Source organism: Gadus morhua, chromosome 11 (genome assembly GCF_902167405.1).
Source record: "Gadus morhua chromosome 11, gadMor3.0, whole genome shotgun sequence".
Classification (NCBI taxonomy): domain Eukaryota; kingdom Metazoa; phylum Chordata; class Actinopteri; order Gadiformes; family Gadidae; genus Gadus; species Gadus morhua.
In genome coordinates, this window is record NC_044058.1 from 25,361,587 (window position 1) to 25,379,782 (window position 18,196).

The 18,196-nt window shown below is 48.7% G+C and overlaps 2 protein-coding genes across 3 annotated transcripts in view; one reads left to right on the forward strand and one right to left on the reverse strand.

The window, feature by feature from the left end:
* The first annotated feature begins 206 nt into the window (after nt 1–206).
* Nucleotides 207–14,724, forward strand: npc1l1 (NPC1-like 1). The gene is made up of 21 exons (XM_030369870.1): nt 207–459; nt 2,165–2,326; nt 2,497–3,408; nt 3,567–3,860; nt 3,976–4,199; nt 4,326–4,426; nt 4,697–4,869; nt 5,320–5,448; nt 6,271–6,453; nt 6,609–6,723; nt 7,247–7,512; nt 8,444–8,533; nt 8,881–9,071; nt 10,075–10,202; nt 10,337–10,466; nt 11,030–11,085; nt 11,202–11,352; nt 12,390–12,621; nt 13,023–13,136; nt 13,366–13,528; nt 13,964–14,724. Exons 1-21 carry the CDS (start codon nt 418–420, stop codon nt 14,170–14,172), a joined length of 4,065 nt encoding a protein of 1,354 aa, XP_030225730.1. The 5' UTR covers nt 207–417; the 3' UTR covers nt 14,173–14,724.
* A 1,277-nt stretch (nt 14,725–16,001) lies between these two features.
* LOC115553531 (rapamycin-insensitive companion of mTOR) overlaps nt 16,002–18,196 on the reverse strand; it is a 28,541-nt gene continuing 26,346 nt past the window's right edge. For both annotated transcript variants that reach the window (XM_030369868.1, XM_030369867.1), the window contains 2 exons: nt 17,564–17,702; nt 16,002–17,129 (listed from right to left, as the gene is read on the reverse strand). In XM_030369868.1, the coding sequence (XP_030225728.1) occupies nt 17,040–17,129; nt 17,564–17,702 (229 nt within the window). In that variant the 3' untranslated portion in view covers nt 16,002–17,039. The remainder of the gene's footprint in view (nt 17,130–17,563; nt 17,703–18,196) is intronic.

The window sequence follows — 18,196 nt, forward strand, 5'->3', positions numbered from 1 at the left end:
TTCGTTGAATATAAAAGTATATGTATAGCAGTAGAATTCATCAAATGCACATGCCAATAATCATCAATCACTTATAGTTTATTTATTCCCCCCTAGGAACGTCAGAATCCTGTTAATGATCAGAGGAAGGAATTGATCATCCTCGGTTGTGATTGGTACAGATCACATCGGACCAGATAAGCCAGATGTGACATCACAGAGGGGTAAGGGCCGGCTGGGGCTTGGTTGCCTCTGCTCCCATCCCACTGACACACACTCCACAAGACCAGCCACAGAGTGGAAGCTCCGGAGACCAGGGTGTTCTCTGAGTACCTCGGGAAGAGCTTTGATTGGGGGACCTCAGGACTCTCTGTGTGTGTTAGTTCGCGGGGGGAGAAAGATCGAGATTCTTTTTCAAAGGTATTCGGAGGTGAAGCCATGGCCCGTGTGACGACGTTTATCATTTTCCTCGCATGTTTTGTAAGTACATTTCCACACACGCACACACGCACACACGTAACAATAACCCACCACGTTGTAGTAATAGTAGTGCTTTTAGTGTTGTTGTTTTTTGTACCCTCTGATTGTTGGCAAAGTTTACTCAGTGGTCAGAGTCCACTGACTATTTCTAACTGTTGCCAAAAAGTGTCCAAAAGACACAGTGATCGCAGGAACCTGGAATGGGTGTTTGCAAAGAAACATCATGAATGTGATTTATTTTTGATTGAACCTTTATTTAACCAGGAGAAGTCTCATTGAGATTCTAAATCTCTTTTACCAGAGAGTCCTGGCCATGACAGGCAGCAGCACAGTTCCACAGTTACAAATAATAATTCGAAAACAACAGAGAACCCAAAAATAGAGTCACAGTCAGAACATCATCAAACAAAACATGTACAAGACAAAATCATCAAGAAGGGCTTTAAATCTGTTCAGGGCATCCATCTCCCCAAGCTTCAGTTCACCCTGCGACTCGTTCGATAAGAAGGGAGCAGCATAGCTAAAAGCCCTTTTCCCCAAGTCAGTACAGACTTTAGGCACAGTTAATAAGAACATGTCCTCAGAGCGGAACTGTTCCTGTGCTTTTTCGAATTACATACTTATGCAGGTACGAAGGAACAACACAGGGGATAGTCTTATAAACAAGGATATGCCAATGATGGAGTCTGCGGCTGGACAGGGCAGACCATCCAACTCAAGCATACAAAGGGCAGTGGTGCCTGAGGGTTTTTAAAATTAGTAACAAATGTCAGTGCTCCTTGGTAGACCGTGTCTAAGACTAGGACATTTTGAAGATGCATTCATCTATAAAACATCACCATAGTCCAACACTGACATAGACGTTGCAAGTTTTTTTTTGGCTTCAAAAGAAAAACAAGATTTGATTTTTTTTTATCTTTAGTTTTTTCACAAGTTGTGGTTTAAAAGAGAGAATCGTTAATTACAATTCCAAGATATTTATATTGAGACACAGATTCAATCACACAGCCGTGCCAAGTGTTAATAGGAGGAAGGTCCGAGGGCTTTGATTTAGCTTTTGTGAACAGCATGAGCTTTGTCTTGTGAGCCTTTAAAACAAGTTTGAAATCACGCAGGTTACGTTGCACAGTGTTAAAAGCAAATTGGAGCTGACTGAGAGCCTGATTTGGGGTAAACGCAGAGCAATATATCACTGTGTTGTCAGCATAAAAGTGAAAATTACATTTAGAGAGATAGAAGTAATACCTTCTGCTCGCACACACTGGGATCTGAAAAAAAAAAAAGTTTGTACATGAGAGAGGTGGACTACCACTGTCAGTCAACCTTTGACAGTCTTCCCCCCCTTTTAATGGTTTGAACATCACACCACCTCGCTGACATGGCAATACAAACTCTAGACACACTCGGCTCACAGATAAGTTATCGTCATCATTAGAGATAATTACCTTCTGAAAAACGCCCGAAACTGAAACGGACCTCCCCAGGCAGACTCTTCTGGGGTGGTTCCCAGGTCCTAGGGTCCTACCGGTTACATTAAGAAAAAGACATCACAGCATTAAAACATCCAAGAAGTAAAACAAAGAGTTAATTGTACATAGTCAATACTAACCCAACGGTTTCCTTCCCTCACTGACAATGAATGAACATGTCCTGTCTGCCAAACTCACATACTGATAATGTCCTGATCGGGGTTCTCCTCACACAGGTCCTGTCTGAGGGGCAGGTGCAGCCCGGTCAGTGCGCCTTCTACGAGGAATGTGGCAAGAACCCCTCAATCGAGAACCCCCTCATCCCACCCATCGTTCCCTGCCTCAGCTACACCCCTGCGCGAGCCCTCAAGGGTGCCCACTACCTGAAGCTCAAATCGGTGAGTCGTATCTACATTTTGGCCGCACAGCCTCATAGAAAGAAGGACAACAGAAAGAATGTGTCATGAGGCAAAGAGAACAACAACAAGACTGGAATTTGACTGTGAATGTAGCACTTTGGCATTAAGTCTCTCAGGCAACAAACCCATGAAACCCCTTTCTTTTGCAGGTGTGCCCGATGTTGGACCGTGGAGAGAACGCAACCCTTGCCTGTTGCTCCATTAAGCAGCTCCGGTCCCTGGAGCTGAGCCTGACCCTGTCCAAGGCGGTGCTCATTCGCTGCCCCTCCTGTGCGGAAAACTTTGCCCATCTGCACTGCATCAACACATGCAGCCCCAACCAGACCCAGACAGTGAACGTCACAGAAACCAGAAACGTCACCTATATGGGGACGAACGTGAAAGTGGTGCTTGGCTACCAGGCCTACCTCTCCACCGCCTTCGCAGAGGGATCCTTCAAGTCTTGCCAGAATGTCCGGATCCCTGCCACTGGAGGATTTGCCATCAGTACCATGTGTGGTCGCTATGGCGCCAAGCTGTGTACCGCCCAGCGGTGGTACGACTTCCAGGGTGACTCCAGCAACGGTCTGGCCCCTCTAGACATCGATTTCAAACTGATACCGCCGGGAGTCACAGCGGGGGTGCCCGCAGGCATGGTGCCGTACAACGGGCGGACCCTGAGGTGTAACGAGACCACACCGACGGGGGGAGAGGTCTGCTCCTGCCAGGACTGCCAGGAGTCGTGCCCGCTGATGCCCCCACCGGTCATGCCCGCCGGACCCTTCCGCCTGATGGGCACAGACGGCTTCCTGGTGATCTCCATCCTGCTGCTGTGCCTCCTGCTCGTCGCCTTCCTGCTCTACCTGCTGGTGTCCTGCTGGGTGAAAGCTAAAGAGAAGCAGGACAAGGAGCGCTGGACAGGGAAGACGAGTGCCAAGGACCAGAATGGGAACACGGTGACCCAGCCCCTCATCGATCCTTCCGAGGTTTCGTGTACGGACAAAAACAGCCTGGCTGCTCAGGAGTTCCTGGGCTCTCTGTTTCAGTCCTGGGGAACCCTAATGGCCTCGCATCCACTCAAGGTAAATCTTTTTTTAATGTTTCATTGCAGATCATGGAGCCCTATGCTCTTGGATGTTGTTGGTTTGGTCATCAAGGTAATTGAGCGGGACATGAGGTAACCTTGACAGACGCCATTGTTCATTCGGTAATGTTTGTGTTGAACCTCTCTTTCTTCAAGGTGCTCCTTGCTGCAGCCATAGTGGTGGCCGTCTTTGCCACAGGCCTTATGTACATCGAACTCACCACTGATCCCGTCCAGCTGTGGTCTGCTCCAAACAGCAGGGCCCGCAAAGAAAAGGACTTCCATGACAAGTACTTTGACCCATTCTTCCGGACCAACCAGCTGATTCTGACTGCCCCCGGCAGAAAGGGACACATATATGACTCTCTGTTGTTTGGGAGGCAAAACTTCAGTGGCATCCTCGAGAAAGATCTCCTAACTCAGCTGTTGGCGCTGCAGACAAGAATACAAGTAAAGACCATTTAACCATAGCATCGTGTTCGCACCATTCGCCTATTATCAAAGCATATATTAATGATTTTAAAATAATTGTGCCTATTGATTGTTATTGTGTTTCTTTCTGAAGAATATTGAGTTCTGGTCATCAGACCTTAACCGAACTGCAACACTGAAGGATGTGTGTTTTGCACCGTTGAACCCAAGCAACCCCGGGATGACCGACTGTGCGGTCAACAGTCTGTTGCAGTACTTCCAGAACAATGTAACCAATCTCGACGCAAAGGTTAACATGACAGAATTAGGAGTAACCAAAGAAGTGGACTGGAGGGACCACTTTATCTACTGTGTCAAGTAAGAAAAACTAACCCTAAAGAAGATGAATGAATCGTCTTGAATGTGGGGCCATATTGACGAAATATACATGTGTCTGAATGATGAAGTGTAAAGAAGACTGAATGATCTCCATCCCGTCCACAGCTCCCCCCTGTCTTTTAAAGACATCACTGACCTGGGTATGAGCTGTATGGCCGACTATGGGGCACCAGTCTTCCCGTTCCTCGCGGTCGGAGGCTACGAGAGTGAGTGACGCGCGTTCTGCCATGTGTGTCAATCAAACTTGACAAACCCTTCACCAACCTCGTCAACATCCAACACACGTGCACATGCACACACACACACACACACACACACACACACACACACACACACACACACACACACACACACACACACACACACACACAAACACACAAACACACAAACACACAAACACAAACAGCCAGACACAGCAAGCTTACAAGCTTGCAAGCTTGCCTTCTAATCCTGCCCATGTCTCTTTCCTCGCTCAGACGAAGACTTCACGAACGCAGAAGCTCTCATTCTGACCTTCTCCCTCAACAACTACAATCGGGACGACCCCCGGTTCAAAGTGGCCCTGGAGTGGGAGCAAATCTTCCTCAACATCGTCCAAGAATACCAACGGGACCCCAGCAACAACTTCACATTTGCCTACATGGCGGAGGTATGAACTTGGGGGCTGATGTCTTCTTAATGCTATTTTGTATGTGGTTAAGGAGCTAGTCTTTGAGGACAAGGTATTACCTAATTGGATGCGATTCTCCATAAACTCTGAGAGACCACCAGTGGAATGGACATGAACACACATTCACACGGTTTTGTGGTTCGTCTGATTGACAGGGTCAGGGTGTTGACCTCTCTTGTTTCTCACTCTCTCTCTCTCTCTCTCTCTCTCTCTCTCTCTCTCTCTCTCTCTCTCTCTCTCTCTCTCTCACTCTCTCTCCCTCTCCCTCTCCCTCTCCCTCTCCCTCTCCCTCTCTCTCTCTCTCTCTCTCTCTCTCTCTCTCTCTCTCTCTCTCTCTCTCTCAATCTCTCTCTCTCTCACTCTCTCTCTCTCTCGCTCTCACTCTCTCTCGCTCGCTCTCGCCCTCGCTCTCTCTCTCTACGCACACAGAGGTCGCTGGAGGATGAGATCAACAGAACAACCTCGGAGGACATCCCCATCTTCATGATCAGCTACCTCGTCATCTTCATATACATCGCTGTGGCGCTGGGGGAGTACACGTCCTTCAAACGCATACTGGTAAGACCGCCCGAACCCTCAAAACCAAATGGTTTGACTGGTTTGTCTGCCTTCACTTCCCCATACCGTATTTCACACTATTCTCGGGTCACCTGTGAATGCGAGGGTCATGAGATAAGATACCTTAACAGACACTGATCTTTACAAGCAAATGTTTATGACTTTTCACCACCTTTAAATGGACTTTAATGTATTTATAAGCCAAATGGAGAAACTGCAGAGTAGATATAGATACAGATATATATCTACTCTGTACAATAAACTGAGAAACTAAATCTCTACCGTCATCTTTAGACTAGTTTTACTGCCCCTACACAATATATAACACATGCTGTAGATTATAAAGGGCAATGTGTACTTGGCAAGGATTCTAAATGACTTAATTTTAAAGAACCATTCTCAACGATTTCCGTTTTGTTAACTTTGGCGACAACTCTGGCATAAAGTGGTAATTTCTCCCTTAGAACCCAACAGTGTCGCCACTGTTGGGTTCTATGGGAACAAACTGGGTTCCCAGTGTGTAACAATGTTACATATGCAAGGGCTATGGTCAGTGGGCCATCAACCCAATCCCTATTGTGTCAGCATTGTGCATTAAATACACTTAACAGACACTTATTTACATGAAAAGATTTGACCCTTTAATTAAACGGATCTCCCTCAAATATAACCTCAGACGCATTTCTCAAAATCTGTCGATAAAACAATACCTCTGTCTTTATTTATAGCTCTAGGTGTAAGACAAAGTCAGTACTAAAAACACCACGTATTCAGCCAATTCTGTGCATCATCACACTGTACACCTGGTTTCCTCCCCCGCAGGTGGACTCCAAGTTCCTGGTGGGTCTGGGGGGTATCTTGGTGGTGGGCTGTTCCGTGCTGGCCTCCATGGGCTTCTATGCCTGGATAGGCATCCCATCCTCCCTGATCATCCTGCAAGTGGTGCCCTTCCTGGTTCTGGCTGTGGGCGCCGACAACATCTTCATCTTTGTGCTGGAACACCAGGTGAGAGACAGAGGACGGGACGGCTACCACAGATACATGAGAAGATCCAGTACATGTACACAAGACCGAATGTATGCACATTATTGCATGCATAATGTGCGTGCAATAACTGAAGGAGGTAGTCTTCATTTAAAAACCTGGGCTCATCCTTCTAGAGAGATGTGCGGAGGCTTGGCGAGACCCGAGAAATGCAGATCGGGCGAGTTCTGGGAAATGTTGCTCCCAGCATGCTCCTGTGTAGTGTATCAGAGTCCATCTGCTTCTTCCTAGGTGAGAGACCTGTCCTTCCTATTATAAGACAGCCCACATATCTCAAGATGTATTGGTTCCATCGTTGCTTGCGAGAACACCTGGAAGCCATCAGAAGATATTTACATTTACACTGAGGGGCCTTTAGCAGACGTTTTTATCCAAAGCGACCTAAAATAAGTACATTTGTCAGAAGAAAGATAGATATGAGATATGTTTTCAAACTCCAAACTCTCAGAGAATAGGTTTCTTGAGGCATCTCACAGTATGTTGATGACAGATGAGGATGTCAGCAAGACTTATTCTAAAGCATCAGAATTCTAAAGAATCAGAATAAGAACGCTTCATCAATGCAAAACGATGGAAACAATGAAAATAGTATTCTCCAGTTTTTTTAAAAAATCAAAACACAAAAAACTGTTACAGATAAGCTTGGCCTTTACTCGGGAGTTCTGATCCAGGGATGACCTCGTCATGCCCGGGTACTTCAGGGTTCTCCTACCGGCGATTCCCGTCTAACCGCGGCCCTTTGTTCCGCTCCCAGGGGCTCTGTCCACCATGCCGGCGGTCAAGTCCTTCGCTCTGTACGCCGCCCTGGCCGTGCTGATGGACTTCCTGCTCCAGATGACCGCCTTCGTGGCGCTGCTGTCCCTGGATGCCCGGCGCCAGGACAGCAACCGCTGCGAGCTGGTGTGCTGCGTCCGCGTGGGAACGCGCCGGCCCATGAAGCCCAACGAGGGGCTGCTGATGCCCCTGATGAGGAAGTACTACGCCCCCGTCCTCCTGCACCCCGTCAGCAGGGTTGTGGTGGTAAGAGCCGGCGCCCGGACCACCACACTGAATGGATACCGTGGTGTTGACAATAACAACAGCATTATGCATGTTACATACTTTACATAATCCTCCCATTCTCCTTTAATATTCATCTACTCTATCATCTGTAGATACTACTCTACAACGCATCTACTTTACCATCTGCTACTACGACTTTACAATTTCATCTACTTTACCCTCTGCTACTACTACTACTTTACAATTCATCTACTCTATCGTCTGCTAGTACTACTCTACAATTCATCCACTCTATCGTCTGCTAGTACTACTCTACAATTCATCTACTCCATCGTCTGCTAGTACTACTCTACAATTCATCTACTCCATCGTCTGCTAGTACTACTCTACAATTCATCTACTCCATCGTCTGCTAGTACTACTCTACAATTCATCTACTCCATCGTCTGCTAGTACTACTCTACAATTCATCTACTCTATCGTCTGCTAGTACTACTCTACAATTCATCTACTCCATCGTCTGCTAGTACTACTCTACAATTCATCTACTCCATCGTCTGCTAGTACTACTCTACAATTCATCCACTCTATCGTCTGCTAGTACTACTCTACAATTTATCTACTCCATCGTCTGCTAGTACTACTCTACAATTCATCTACTCTATCGTCTGCTAGTACTACTCTACCACCCATCTACTTTACCATCTGCTACTACTTCTTTACAATTCTTCTACTTTACTGTGCTACTACTACTACTTTACGATTCATCCACTTTACCCCCTCCTACTACTACTTTACCATTCATCCGCTTAATTCCCACCCAATGACAGAGTAGTAGTTTCTCAGAGACGCTTTGTAGAAGTGGGTAAGTGGAGGCTCCTTAGTGAAGAAGCATTCGTGAACACTGTTGAGTGGAGACGATTCCAACGGATTTGTGTTGCCTCCCCAGATGGTGGTGTTTGTGATCATGTTCTGCTGCTCTATATTCCTGATGTTCCACGTGACGGTGGGACTGGATCAGGAGCTGGCCATGCCTCAGGTAGGCAGCCCTAAAGGATTCGCTGCTTCAACTCATACTCATATACTCATACTAGGTGTACCATCCCGTTCTAAATGGCTTTGTTTGGGCACATTAGCTCAGGGGGTAGAGCGGGTTGGCTGGTAACCGCAAGGTTGCTAGTTTGAACCCCCCGGCTCCTCCTGGTGGCGAGGTGTCCCTGAGAAAGACAACCCCTAACTGCTCCTGATGAGCTGGCTGTCACTTTGCGTGGTTGACTCCGCCGTTGAAGTGCGAATGTGTGCATGAATGGGTGAATGTCAGGCAATATTGTAAAGCGCTTTGGATAAAAGCGCTTCATAAATGCAGTCCATTTACCATTTAAACAGGGTTCCTACATGCTGGAGTATTTCAAGTACTTGTACAAGTACTTTGAGGTGGGCATCCCGACCTACTTTGTGACCACCAAGGGATTCAACTTCACCAGCGCTGCTGGCATGGACGCAGTTTGTTCCAGCGTGGGCTGTGATCAGTTCTCTCTCACACAGAAGATACAGTACGCAACTGAATATCCTGAACTGTGAGTGGGTTATGCTTTATCAATCTATACAGGATTAGTTAATAATGTAATTCACAGGCTCACGTTTGGATGTTACCAATGTCTCAGAGCAAACCGGCAAGGAAATTAAGGAAATTGTTTCACTGAAATGTGTAAGATAAATGTAAGAATATCCCTGTGATTTTAATGTTTTTAAGGATACCTAATTAAACGGTTTTGTTGCTCTGTTCTGACACTGTAGGCCTCCGCTACATACCATCCTCCGTGGTGCTTTAATGCCCCGACACGGTGCATTGAACCCTCTGCTATCTCTTTGTCCCCTCTTATATACTCAAAACAGTTAATGATCAACTGTGCTATGGGAAAAGGATTGAAAGCATTCCTTTTAGGCGCCATGCTACTTATCGCCTTTCACATTAAGTGATATAATTATCAAAATAGTTGTGCACCAAACCATGCTGCTCTTCTGTCTGTACTTCTAGGGCCCTGTGTCAGACACAGTCCAATGTTTTTATGTAAGCCTTTTATCACAACTCAACTTTGTCACAGAAGGTTTCATAAGCACACATTCAGAGGGCTGTCGTAAAGAACCCGGTGTCCCCAACGACTGGCAGAGCTCCCAAAGCTGCTTGCCTCCACAGGCTGTGAAAGGGAAAGTGATTATAACTAGTGCTAGCGATTCTTCCTCCCTGCATTTGTACCATATTGTCAGACTCTAGAGCTGTATATGTGGCTGATAGGCAATAGCCAAAGCAGTCTTATGGGCAGGATTTAAATGGAATACAATTTAAAGTGAATAGTGAAAAAATAGCCGTGCATAGGTTTCAATGACTCTCTGATCAGAATCAGCTTCTCTTTAAACTCCATTAATATGCATGTTCTTAAGAACACTTTGATTTATTTACTGTATTTATGAGTCATAGGGCTCTGAAAAAGAAAGTAATAATAAAGAGCAATGTAGAAATAGAGGGAACTGTTCAGTTGTATTTCAGTGTGCCTCACTGACCGACGGCGTGCTCACTAGGTCCTACTTGGCTGTGCCTGCTAATTCCTGGGTGGATGACTTTATTGACTGGCTGAATCCCGGTTCTAAATGTTGTCGGCTGTACACCCTGGGCTCAGAAACGGGGAACTTCTGCCCCGCAAGTGAATGTGAGTTCTTTACATTTTGGTCTCTCGTAACCCAACCGGGCAACAACACGTATGGCCCTTTGCTGCGTCCCAAAGGCAGAGCCCGGCCCTCAACCCTTCTTCTTCTTCTTCTTCTTCTTCTTCTTCGTCCTCAGCCGCATGGGTTTGTGGGAAGAGGTGTATAAAGGCCCCAGCGAACGGAGTGGTGAGGCCCACCGTGGAGCAGTTCAACCGCTTCCTCCCTGACTTCCTGGGCAACAGGCCGGACCTGCAGTGTCCCAAGGGGTGAGTGAGTCTCACCGTAGCCTGAACAGACAAGACAAGATCCAATGAAGGGGTTTGCACCTTTTGTTCCCCGCATGATTTTAGTTTCGACTAATCATGTTGCTGGAGGCGGGGAGATGTACGTTTGTGATTGGCTAACACAAACTCGGCCAGCACTAGTAAACTGGCCACTGTCGAAATCTTGTAATTAATGGAATCCCCTTGTGAGAGCGTCGTCTGCCATTAAGTTTATCTTTGGTCAAATATCTCGGTAATGAAATCGGAAATAAGGCGTAACTGGCCTTTCAGTGCCTGGTTTTTCTGGTCTTCCCCCAGAAGTTCTGCTCTAATATAGTAGGACTGCTGGATCCAACATGAGTTACACTGTGAGACTTCTAGGCCTGGATAGTGACACTTAGGCAACAGACAACAGCAAACATTCATGTTCATGGGATGAAGTGAACTCTAAAGGGCTGATTATGGTCCCACGTCACGCAACGCAAGGACCACGCAGACGCTTCAACGCAGTCGTGAACCTGTTTTGGAAAAACACTAACACACACGTTTCTTTCCCCCCATCCCAGTGGTCTTGGGGCGTATGACAAGGCTGTGATAAGAGACGAGAGCGGAGAGATTATAGGTGAGTGACATCACGCTGTCGTCATGGGGATGACCTGTCATCAGCCGTCTCACCAGGGGTCAGATCCCTCCGGTTCGGCTGCTCACAGCGGTGTCGTGTGTGTCTCCGCCCCGCAGCAACGCGGTTCATGGCGTACCACACGAGCCTGACCAACTCGCAGGAGTTCACCAAGGCGCTGGAGAAGACGCGGGAGCTGGCCCACAACATCACCATGGGCATGAGGGAGGTTCCGGGAACGGCGCCGGACTTCGAGGTCTTCCCCTACACGTAGGTCGTGTTCCCCAGGCTCCCTCAGCTTGTGGATTCTCTTTTTGGTTCTCTTCTCTTTTGCATACTTTTTGTTTGTTGCCCCCCTTTTCAAAAATTCAATGTCAAAAAAATAGAAAAGTGGGTTTTAAAAGACTACCCTACCTGAGAGGCCATGACATGTATCAGAGGAGCCCAGGTGTGAATCAAACCCAAACTAATCCACTACCCCCAACCCTACAACCCTTGCACTGCTACCACTTGATACACTTATCTACACCTTATTACTTCTAACCACTTAGTTATAGATTTATTATTGTTTACTTTATTTTATTGCTGCTATGAAACTGTTGAGGAACCCAGCCTAATCTTTTGACCCTTGGGTACTGCACATAAGATGTGATAAAGGTGACTCTGATTCTGATCCTGTGTCACTCGACACAGGATCCCTCGCACATGGCCTCCATAACACACTCACACCCACTCGCCTCCCGTCTCCCTCCCTCTAGCCCTCTGACCAGTCCTCTTCCTCCCCCGCCTCCCCCATGCCTCCCTCTAGCCCTCTGACCAGTCCTCTTCCTCCCCCCTCTCCCCCATGCCTCCCTCTAGCCCTCTGACCAGTCCTCTTCCTCCCCCATGCCTCCCTCTAGCCCTCTGACCAGTCCTCTTTCTCCCCCTCTCCCCCATGCCTCCCTCTAGCCCTCTGACCAGTCCTCTTTCTCCCCGTCTCCCCCGTGCCTCCCTCTAGCCCTCTGATCGGTCCTCTTCCTCCCCCGTCTCCCCCATGCCTCCCTCTAGCCCTCTGACTAGTCCTCTTCCTCCCCCATGCCTCCCTCTAGCCCTCTGACCAGTCCTCTTCCTCCCCCTCTCCTCCATGCCTCCCTCTAGCCCTCTGACCAGTCCTCTTCCTCCCCCATGCCTCCCTCTAGCCCTCTGACCAGTCCTCTTCCCTCCTCGTCTCCCCCATGCCTCCCTCTAGCCCTCTGACCAGTCCTCTTCCTCCCCCATGCCTCCGTCTAGCCCTCTGACCTCTCCCCTCCTCCACCCCCCCCTCTCAGGGTGACGTACGCCTTCTACGAGCAGTACCTGACCATCGTGCCCGAGGGCCTGTTCAACATCTCGCTGTGCCTGCTGCCCACCTTCGTGGTGTGCTGCCTGTTGCTCGGCATGGACCTGCGGTCGGGCCTGCTCAACCTCTTCACCATCATCATGATCACCGTGGACACCGTGGGCATCATGACCCTGTGGGGCATCGACTACAACGCCGTGGCGCTCATCAACCTGGTCACGGTGAGAGCAGGACGGACTCGTGGCCGAGCTATCGCTAAAGCTAGCGCATTGGGCCCAGTCCCATTTCTCTCCCCTTAACAAGAACCCTTGCTTTGGGTACCCTGAGCTGCAAGTCTACCGAGCTGGCTAGCATTCAAGGCTCAAATCTAGGGGAAGTGGGAGGATTGGGAGAGGGCCTAAGTCCCATGTTTTGGGGGAGTGGTTTTCGGGGGTCGGCCTGAAGGAAGAGGAGGTTTGGATACTTTCAAAATCGGCTGGTTTTCGTAACGCCCTACCCCAGCATTACCTATTTCTCTCGCGCTTGATGATGTTTTGAGGGGATCGACGTCAACAAACCTGCAAAATCCTTCTGTCTGAGGAGCAGAACACCCTGTGAGCCCCCCTGTCTGTCTCCTCCCCAGGCGGTGGGCATCTCCGTGGAGTTCGTGTCCCACCTGACCCGATCCTTCGCCCTCAGCATCCAGCTGACCCACATCGAGAGGGCCAAGGAGGCCACCGCCACCATGGGCAGCGCGGTCAGTACACCACTCATCTGTTCATACTGTGTGTGTGTGTGTGTGTGTGTGTGTGTGTGTGTGTGTGTGTTGGTGTTGGTGTGTGTGTGTGTGTGTGTGTGTGTGTGTGTGTGTGTGTGTGTGTGTGTGTGTGTGTGTGTGTGTGTGTGTGTGTGTGTGTGTGTGTGTGTGTGTGTGTGGTCGTCCAGGCCGCTGAACTAAGGTGCCCTTCGTGTGTGCGCCCCGTTAGGTGTTGGCCGGTGTGGCCATGACCAACCTGCCGGGTATCATCGTGCTGGCGTTCGCCAAGGCCCAGCTCATCCAGATCTTCTTCTTCCGGCTGAACCTGATCATAACGCTGCTGGGGATGGCTCACGGCCTCATCTTCCTGCCTGTGCTGCTCAGCTACTTCGGTACGGAGAAGCACCTGTGTGACGGTCAAACACGTTGTTTTCTGTGGTTACCCCACTCTCACACCTTGTTTTGAAACTAGGTTGTTTAGCAACTCTGCTTTTTTGTAGCGACTCCAATTTAGATTATTCTCAGCCTCACTCTCTCTTGCAAGTTGCTCTCCTAAAAACTCTCCTATTGTAGGTTGTATATCCTGGCACTTTAAATGAACCTTTCAATGAACCTAAATCAACACTTATATAGCGATATATTGTTGTCTCTCTTTCTTCTGACAAATGTACTTATTGTAAATCGCTTTGGATTAAAGCGTTGGCTAAACGCCCTACATTTGAAATGCAATATGCACAAGGTGATAGATAGAAACACAATCTTATAACATTTGACACATACCAAGCAACAACAAGCGCAGTGGTTAAGGCTGCTGCTATGTCCCTCAGGTCCCGGCGTGAACAAGGCCGTGCTGTTAAAAATCCAGCAGTCCGAGGAAAAGGCTCGGCAGGAGCGGGAGACGAACAAAAACGCCCACAGCCACCCCAACGGCCACCACAACCAGGGCTACGAGCACGGAGAGAAACCCGACCTCCCCTTCACCAACCCGTCTACAGCCGAAGGAACCCAGGCAGGGGAGAGTCTCAGCTACTTTTAAGCACACGGGACAAAAAAAACGAACATTGAACTGTTTTAAAAGCTCTTTTGCATCTCCGGTGGATACCTCTGCAGTGAATAGACCCGAACGAAGAGTGAGAGGAGTGCGAAGGGTTGACATGGGAATCACTCGGCCTGTGCTGGCCATACTTTATCTGGGATGGGTTGGCGGGACTTCAAGTCCCCACCACCCAACAACTGTGCAATATACTGTAAGGTGACAAGAAGGGACTCCTGATTTGGACATCAAGACATACTTTTAACATGGTAATTGGAGAGCATTCGTCAAAACATTATGAAAATGACAAAGCAGATGACAGTACCTCATTTAGCAATAGACAAATAATTGAATGTCTTTTTATACTTAAAAAAATGCTATGTGTTAACGTGTTTATTTAAAGTAATTATTTTGTATTTAGGATTATATTTCACAGGGATAGTGTTTATTGAAAAGCGAATGGAAACACTCCAGCAATTAACCTCTATTTTGTAAAGCAAATGTTTCTATAGTGTGTAATAAATGCATCGATGCAAAAAAAGCTATACATCTGTGTCTCTTAGGCTGCTTAATTAAGCTAGTCTCTGAAAGTATGATTGACAGAATGGTACGCTGCAGTAATTAGTATATAAGTGCTACACTTCTACTATGAGCGCTTAATACCGAGATTGATTATTAGCGGGCTAATTATCAGCAGTGTTCAACATTTTATAATCTGTAAGGGGGTTAAACGAGGATTTAGATAGCTTTAGTATGTGATACAAGTCAGGATAAAATACCAGAGGACAGAAGGCTTTTGGGTATCAATGTTTTTTTTTTATTAACAATGCATCCCTTAGATAGGATTGTATGTTTTCTTTAGGTCAGCAATGCCCCCAAAACATACTGTACACATTATACAAGGGAAACCACGATTTCAGGCGACAAAAACAAAAAAAATCTTTTAAATTATAATACAGTCTTGAGGAAAAAAAATATAAATAACTTTTTTCTTCTCTGGTGGAACTCACTTTATGGTACAGACATACAATAAATAGACCGTTTCTGGCGTCGCTCCACTGATCTATGAATCTTCTCTCTATGAGTCCCATTTTGTGTAGCAGCATAATAGCAAAAAACATAACAAAAACAAGCCCAACGGAAACTGATCAATTTCCCAGGAATTAATCATCGCATATCCCCCCCCCCCACTGGCCCACCCTCCCCCCATCTCAGCCAACCACAGACAGTGATATTGCATTGTGGGAAGAAATAAAACCCAACGTGTCAGAGATAAATTAGACTTACGGCAATCTAAACGGCGACATCTAAAAGGCAGCCTTACCGTAAGTGAAAAACGTCTTTAAAAGCAAGTGAGGGGGGGGGGGGGGGGGGGGGGGGGGTAGGGTTGGGGGGTCACAGCCGTGCCATGCTACTGGGTGCATGCAGCGGGGGGGGCAGTAGGAAGGCATGGGACAGCTCGGGGCCCCACCCCATGGACAGGGGCCTTAGTGAGGGAGGGGTGAGGGCCAGGCCGAGAGTTAAAGCAGTACCTATCGAACGAGAAAAGAAACAGCAGGCAAGGGCGAGGGTTGCAGAGAGCGCCCCGCCTCAAGGGGGGGGGGGGGGGGGGGGCCCGGGGCCCCGGCGACAGGCTGTGGAGTCGGTGAAAGCCGAGGCTCTCGCCAGGTTTTTGAGGGCCTCGCTGTGGGTGAGAAGGGGGGGGGGGGGGGGGCTGTAAACTAGCAGGGTGAAGTAAAGCAAAGACGCGCCGGTGTCTCCGGGTACGGGTGCGTCAGCGCTCCGGGGTAGTAAACTAAACTTAAAGCGACACTCGTTAGGGTTTGATTGTCTTGAGATTTTACAAAATAGAAAAGTGTTCAGCGTGACAGGGCTGACGAGAGGCTACGGAGGAGGAGGAAGAAGAAGAAGAGGAAGAGGAAGAAGAGGAGGAGGAAGAGAAGCAAGCGATGTCAGCCTGGCAGCACACAGAGCGTTGTGGGAGAGGAGCCCTTAGGGGCTGTAAAGTAGGGTTTTCTTTTTTATTATTATACGTTAAATAGCAAGACATTGTGTAGTGTTATTTTTTTCTTCTTAAAAAGGAAACAATATGGTGGGCTTGGGGGGGGGGGGGTTAGGGGGGAATAAAACAAATACAAAACAAACAAATAAAATAAAAGTCATCACTTGATAGACACGACAACATGCCCTATTCGTCTCTGGACCGAGAGAAAGCACCGCCTCTGGAAGAAGAGAGAACGCAGGCGCTTTCTGTCGGCGGTGGCTTGTGCTGCGCTTGTTTTGTTTCTTTTTAAAACACGGTGGGGGGGGGCAGCCGCACGACGGCGGAGAAGACCGCGACCGCCCGGGAAAACACCTGAACGCCATCTTGGATGGACGGGCTCCCACTTCCTGCCCGAGACACCGCTACGGGGGGAGGGGGTACAACTACTGTTGTTGTTGTTGTTGTTGTTGGCACCGGAACATCACCAGCCCCCGACCCTCAGGTGTTGTTTGTGTAGCGCCGACCGTCACACGTCGCAAAACAATGTCCTCCGGTCCTCCTCCTCCTCCCCCCCCCCATTGTCTTGTTCAGAGTCTCCTGCACTCTCATCCTCGCAGCCTGTTTGTGCACGCGTGTGTGGGTACTTGTTAGTGTGCACATGTCTGCATGCGCATGTGTGTGCGTGTATGTACGCGTGTGTGTGCGTGTTCGTGTGTGTATGTACGTGTGTGTGTGTGCGTGTATGTACGCGTGTGTGTGCGTGTGTGTATGTACGTGTGTGTGTGTGCGTGTGTGCGTGTACGCCTGTGTGTGTGTGCAGAGGGGGCCGGGCGGTCAGAGCGGAGCTGTGCGGGGCGGGGAGGGGGGAGGGGCGGGGGGGTTCGGATCAGGAGTCGTCCGTCGGGGCCTCGGGGTCTACGTCTTCCTCCACGGCTTTGGGGGCCTTGGTCAGGATGGCGTCCGCCTCCTCGTACATCTGGAAACCGAACGGCAGCGTGAGCACACGGGGCCGGCGGAACTCATTCCCGGCGCCCAATCAGCAAACACCGGCGAGTGATAAAGATGGCGCCATTTTGGACAATCCTACAACGGCTGCTGTTGAGGAGGTTAGCATCGATGCTAACCACCTCAACAGCAGCTGTTGAGGGGGTCAGCATCGATGCTAACCTCCTCATCAGCTGCTGTTGAGGTGGTTAGCATCGATGCTACTGCTATTGAAGGGGTTGAACCTGGTCTAGAGCGTGTGACCGTAATTCAATGAAAGATGAATTTAAGTTAATGGATGTTGCGGAATCTGATTGGGTAAAAATCAGCTGATCCAATCAGACGCAGAGGAGACATGATCGGCCGCATTCCACGAAAACGAGGACCCAATGAGTCGATTGAATGTTGTGTGATGGAGGTACGTACGGGCATGAAGTGCACGTCCTGGAAGAGCTCCTGGATGAAGCGGCGTGAGGCCAGGCGGAACATGCAGTGGGCCAGCAGGTGGGACACCTCCGAGTACAGGCAGATGTCGTCAAACGCATACGGGAACTTCTCCTTGATCCTGCAGAGGGGGGGGGGGGGGGGGGGGGGGGGACGCCAACACAGCACGGAGAGGTCACTCTCCACGCACCGCAACACGTCACCCTTAAAGGGCTCGTGTCAGGCCACCAGGTGTGGGTCTGATTCGCTGGTACAAGCCGTTGTGACGTCATAAGTGGGCGTGTCCATCCAGATTGTTGAAGGATAGATGAGCAACGTTTGCTACGGTCCACTGGGTAGGCTTGGTAGACTGATCTATCCAGCGTACATCTAGGTGGACACGCCCACTTTTGATGTCACTATGAAAGTCATTCCTTCCCTGTGCCAAACGGCTTGTACCAGGTGATCACACCCACACCTGGTGGCGTGACATGAGCCCTTTTAGAGAAGCAGGAACACGTTGGTCGCTCTCTACACGCAATGTTTGGAAAAACCCAGATAAATACACAGGCTCAGTGCAGTAGATGACGAATAAATATATATATACACAATATAATCATCAACAATGGTGTGTGT

Coding starts and splice junctions, on each gene's coding strand:
- npc1l1 (XM_030369870.1), top strand. CDS start 418: ATGGCCCGTGTGACGACGTTTATCATTTTCCTCGCATGTTTT. Junction 4,427..4,696: donor CGCGGTCGGAGGCTACGAGA/GTGAGTGACGCG, acceptor TTCCTCGCTCAG/ACGAAGACTTCACGAACGCA. Junction 4,870..5,319: donor CATTTGCCTACATGGCGGAG/GTATGAACTTGG, acceptor CTACGCACACAG/AGGTCGCTGGAGGATGAGAT.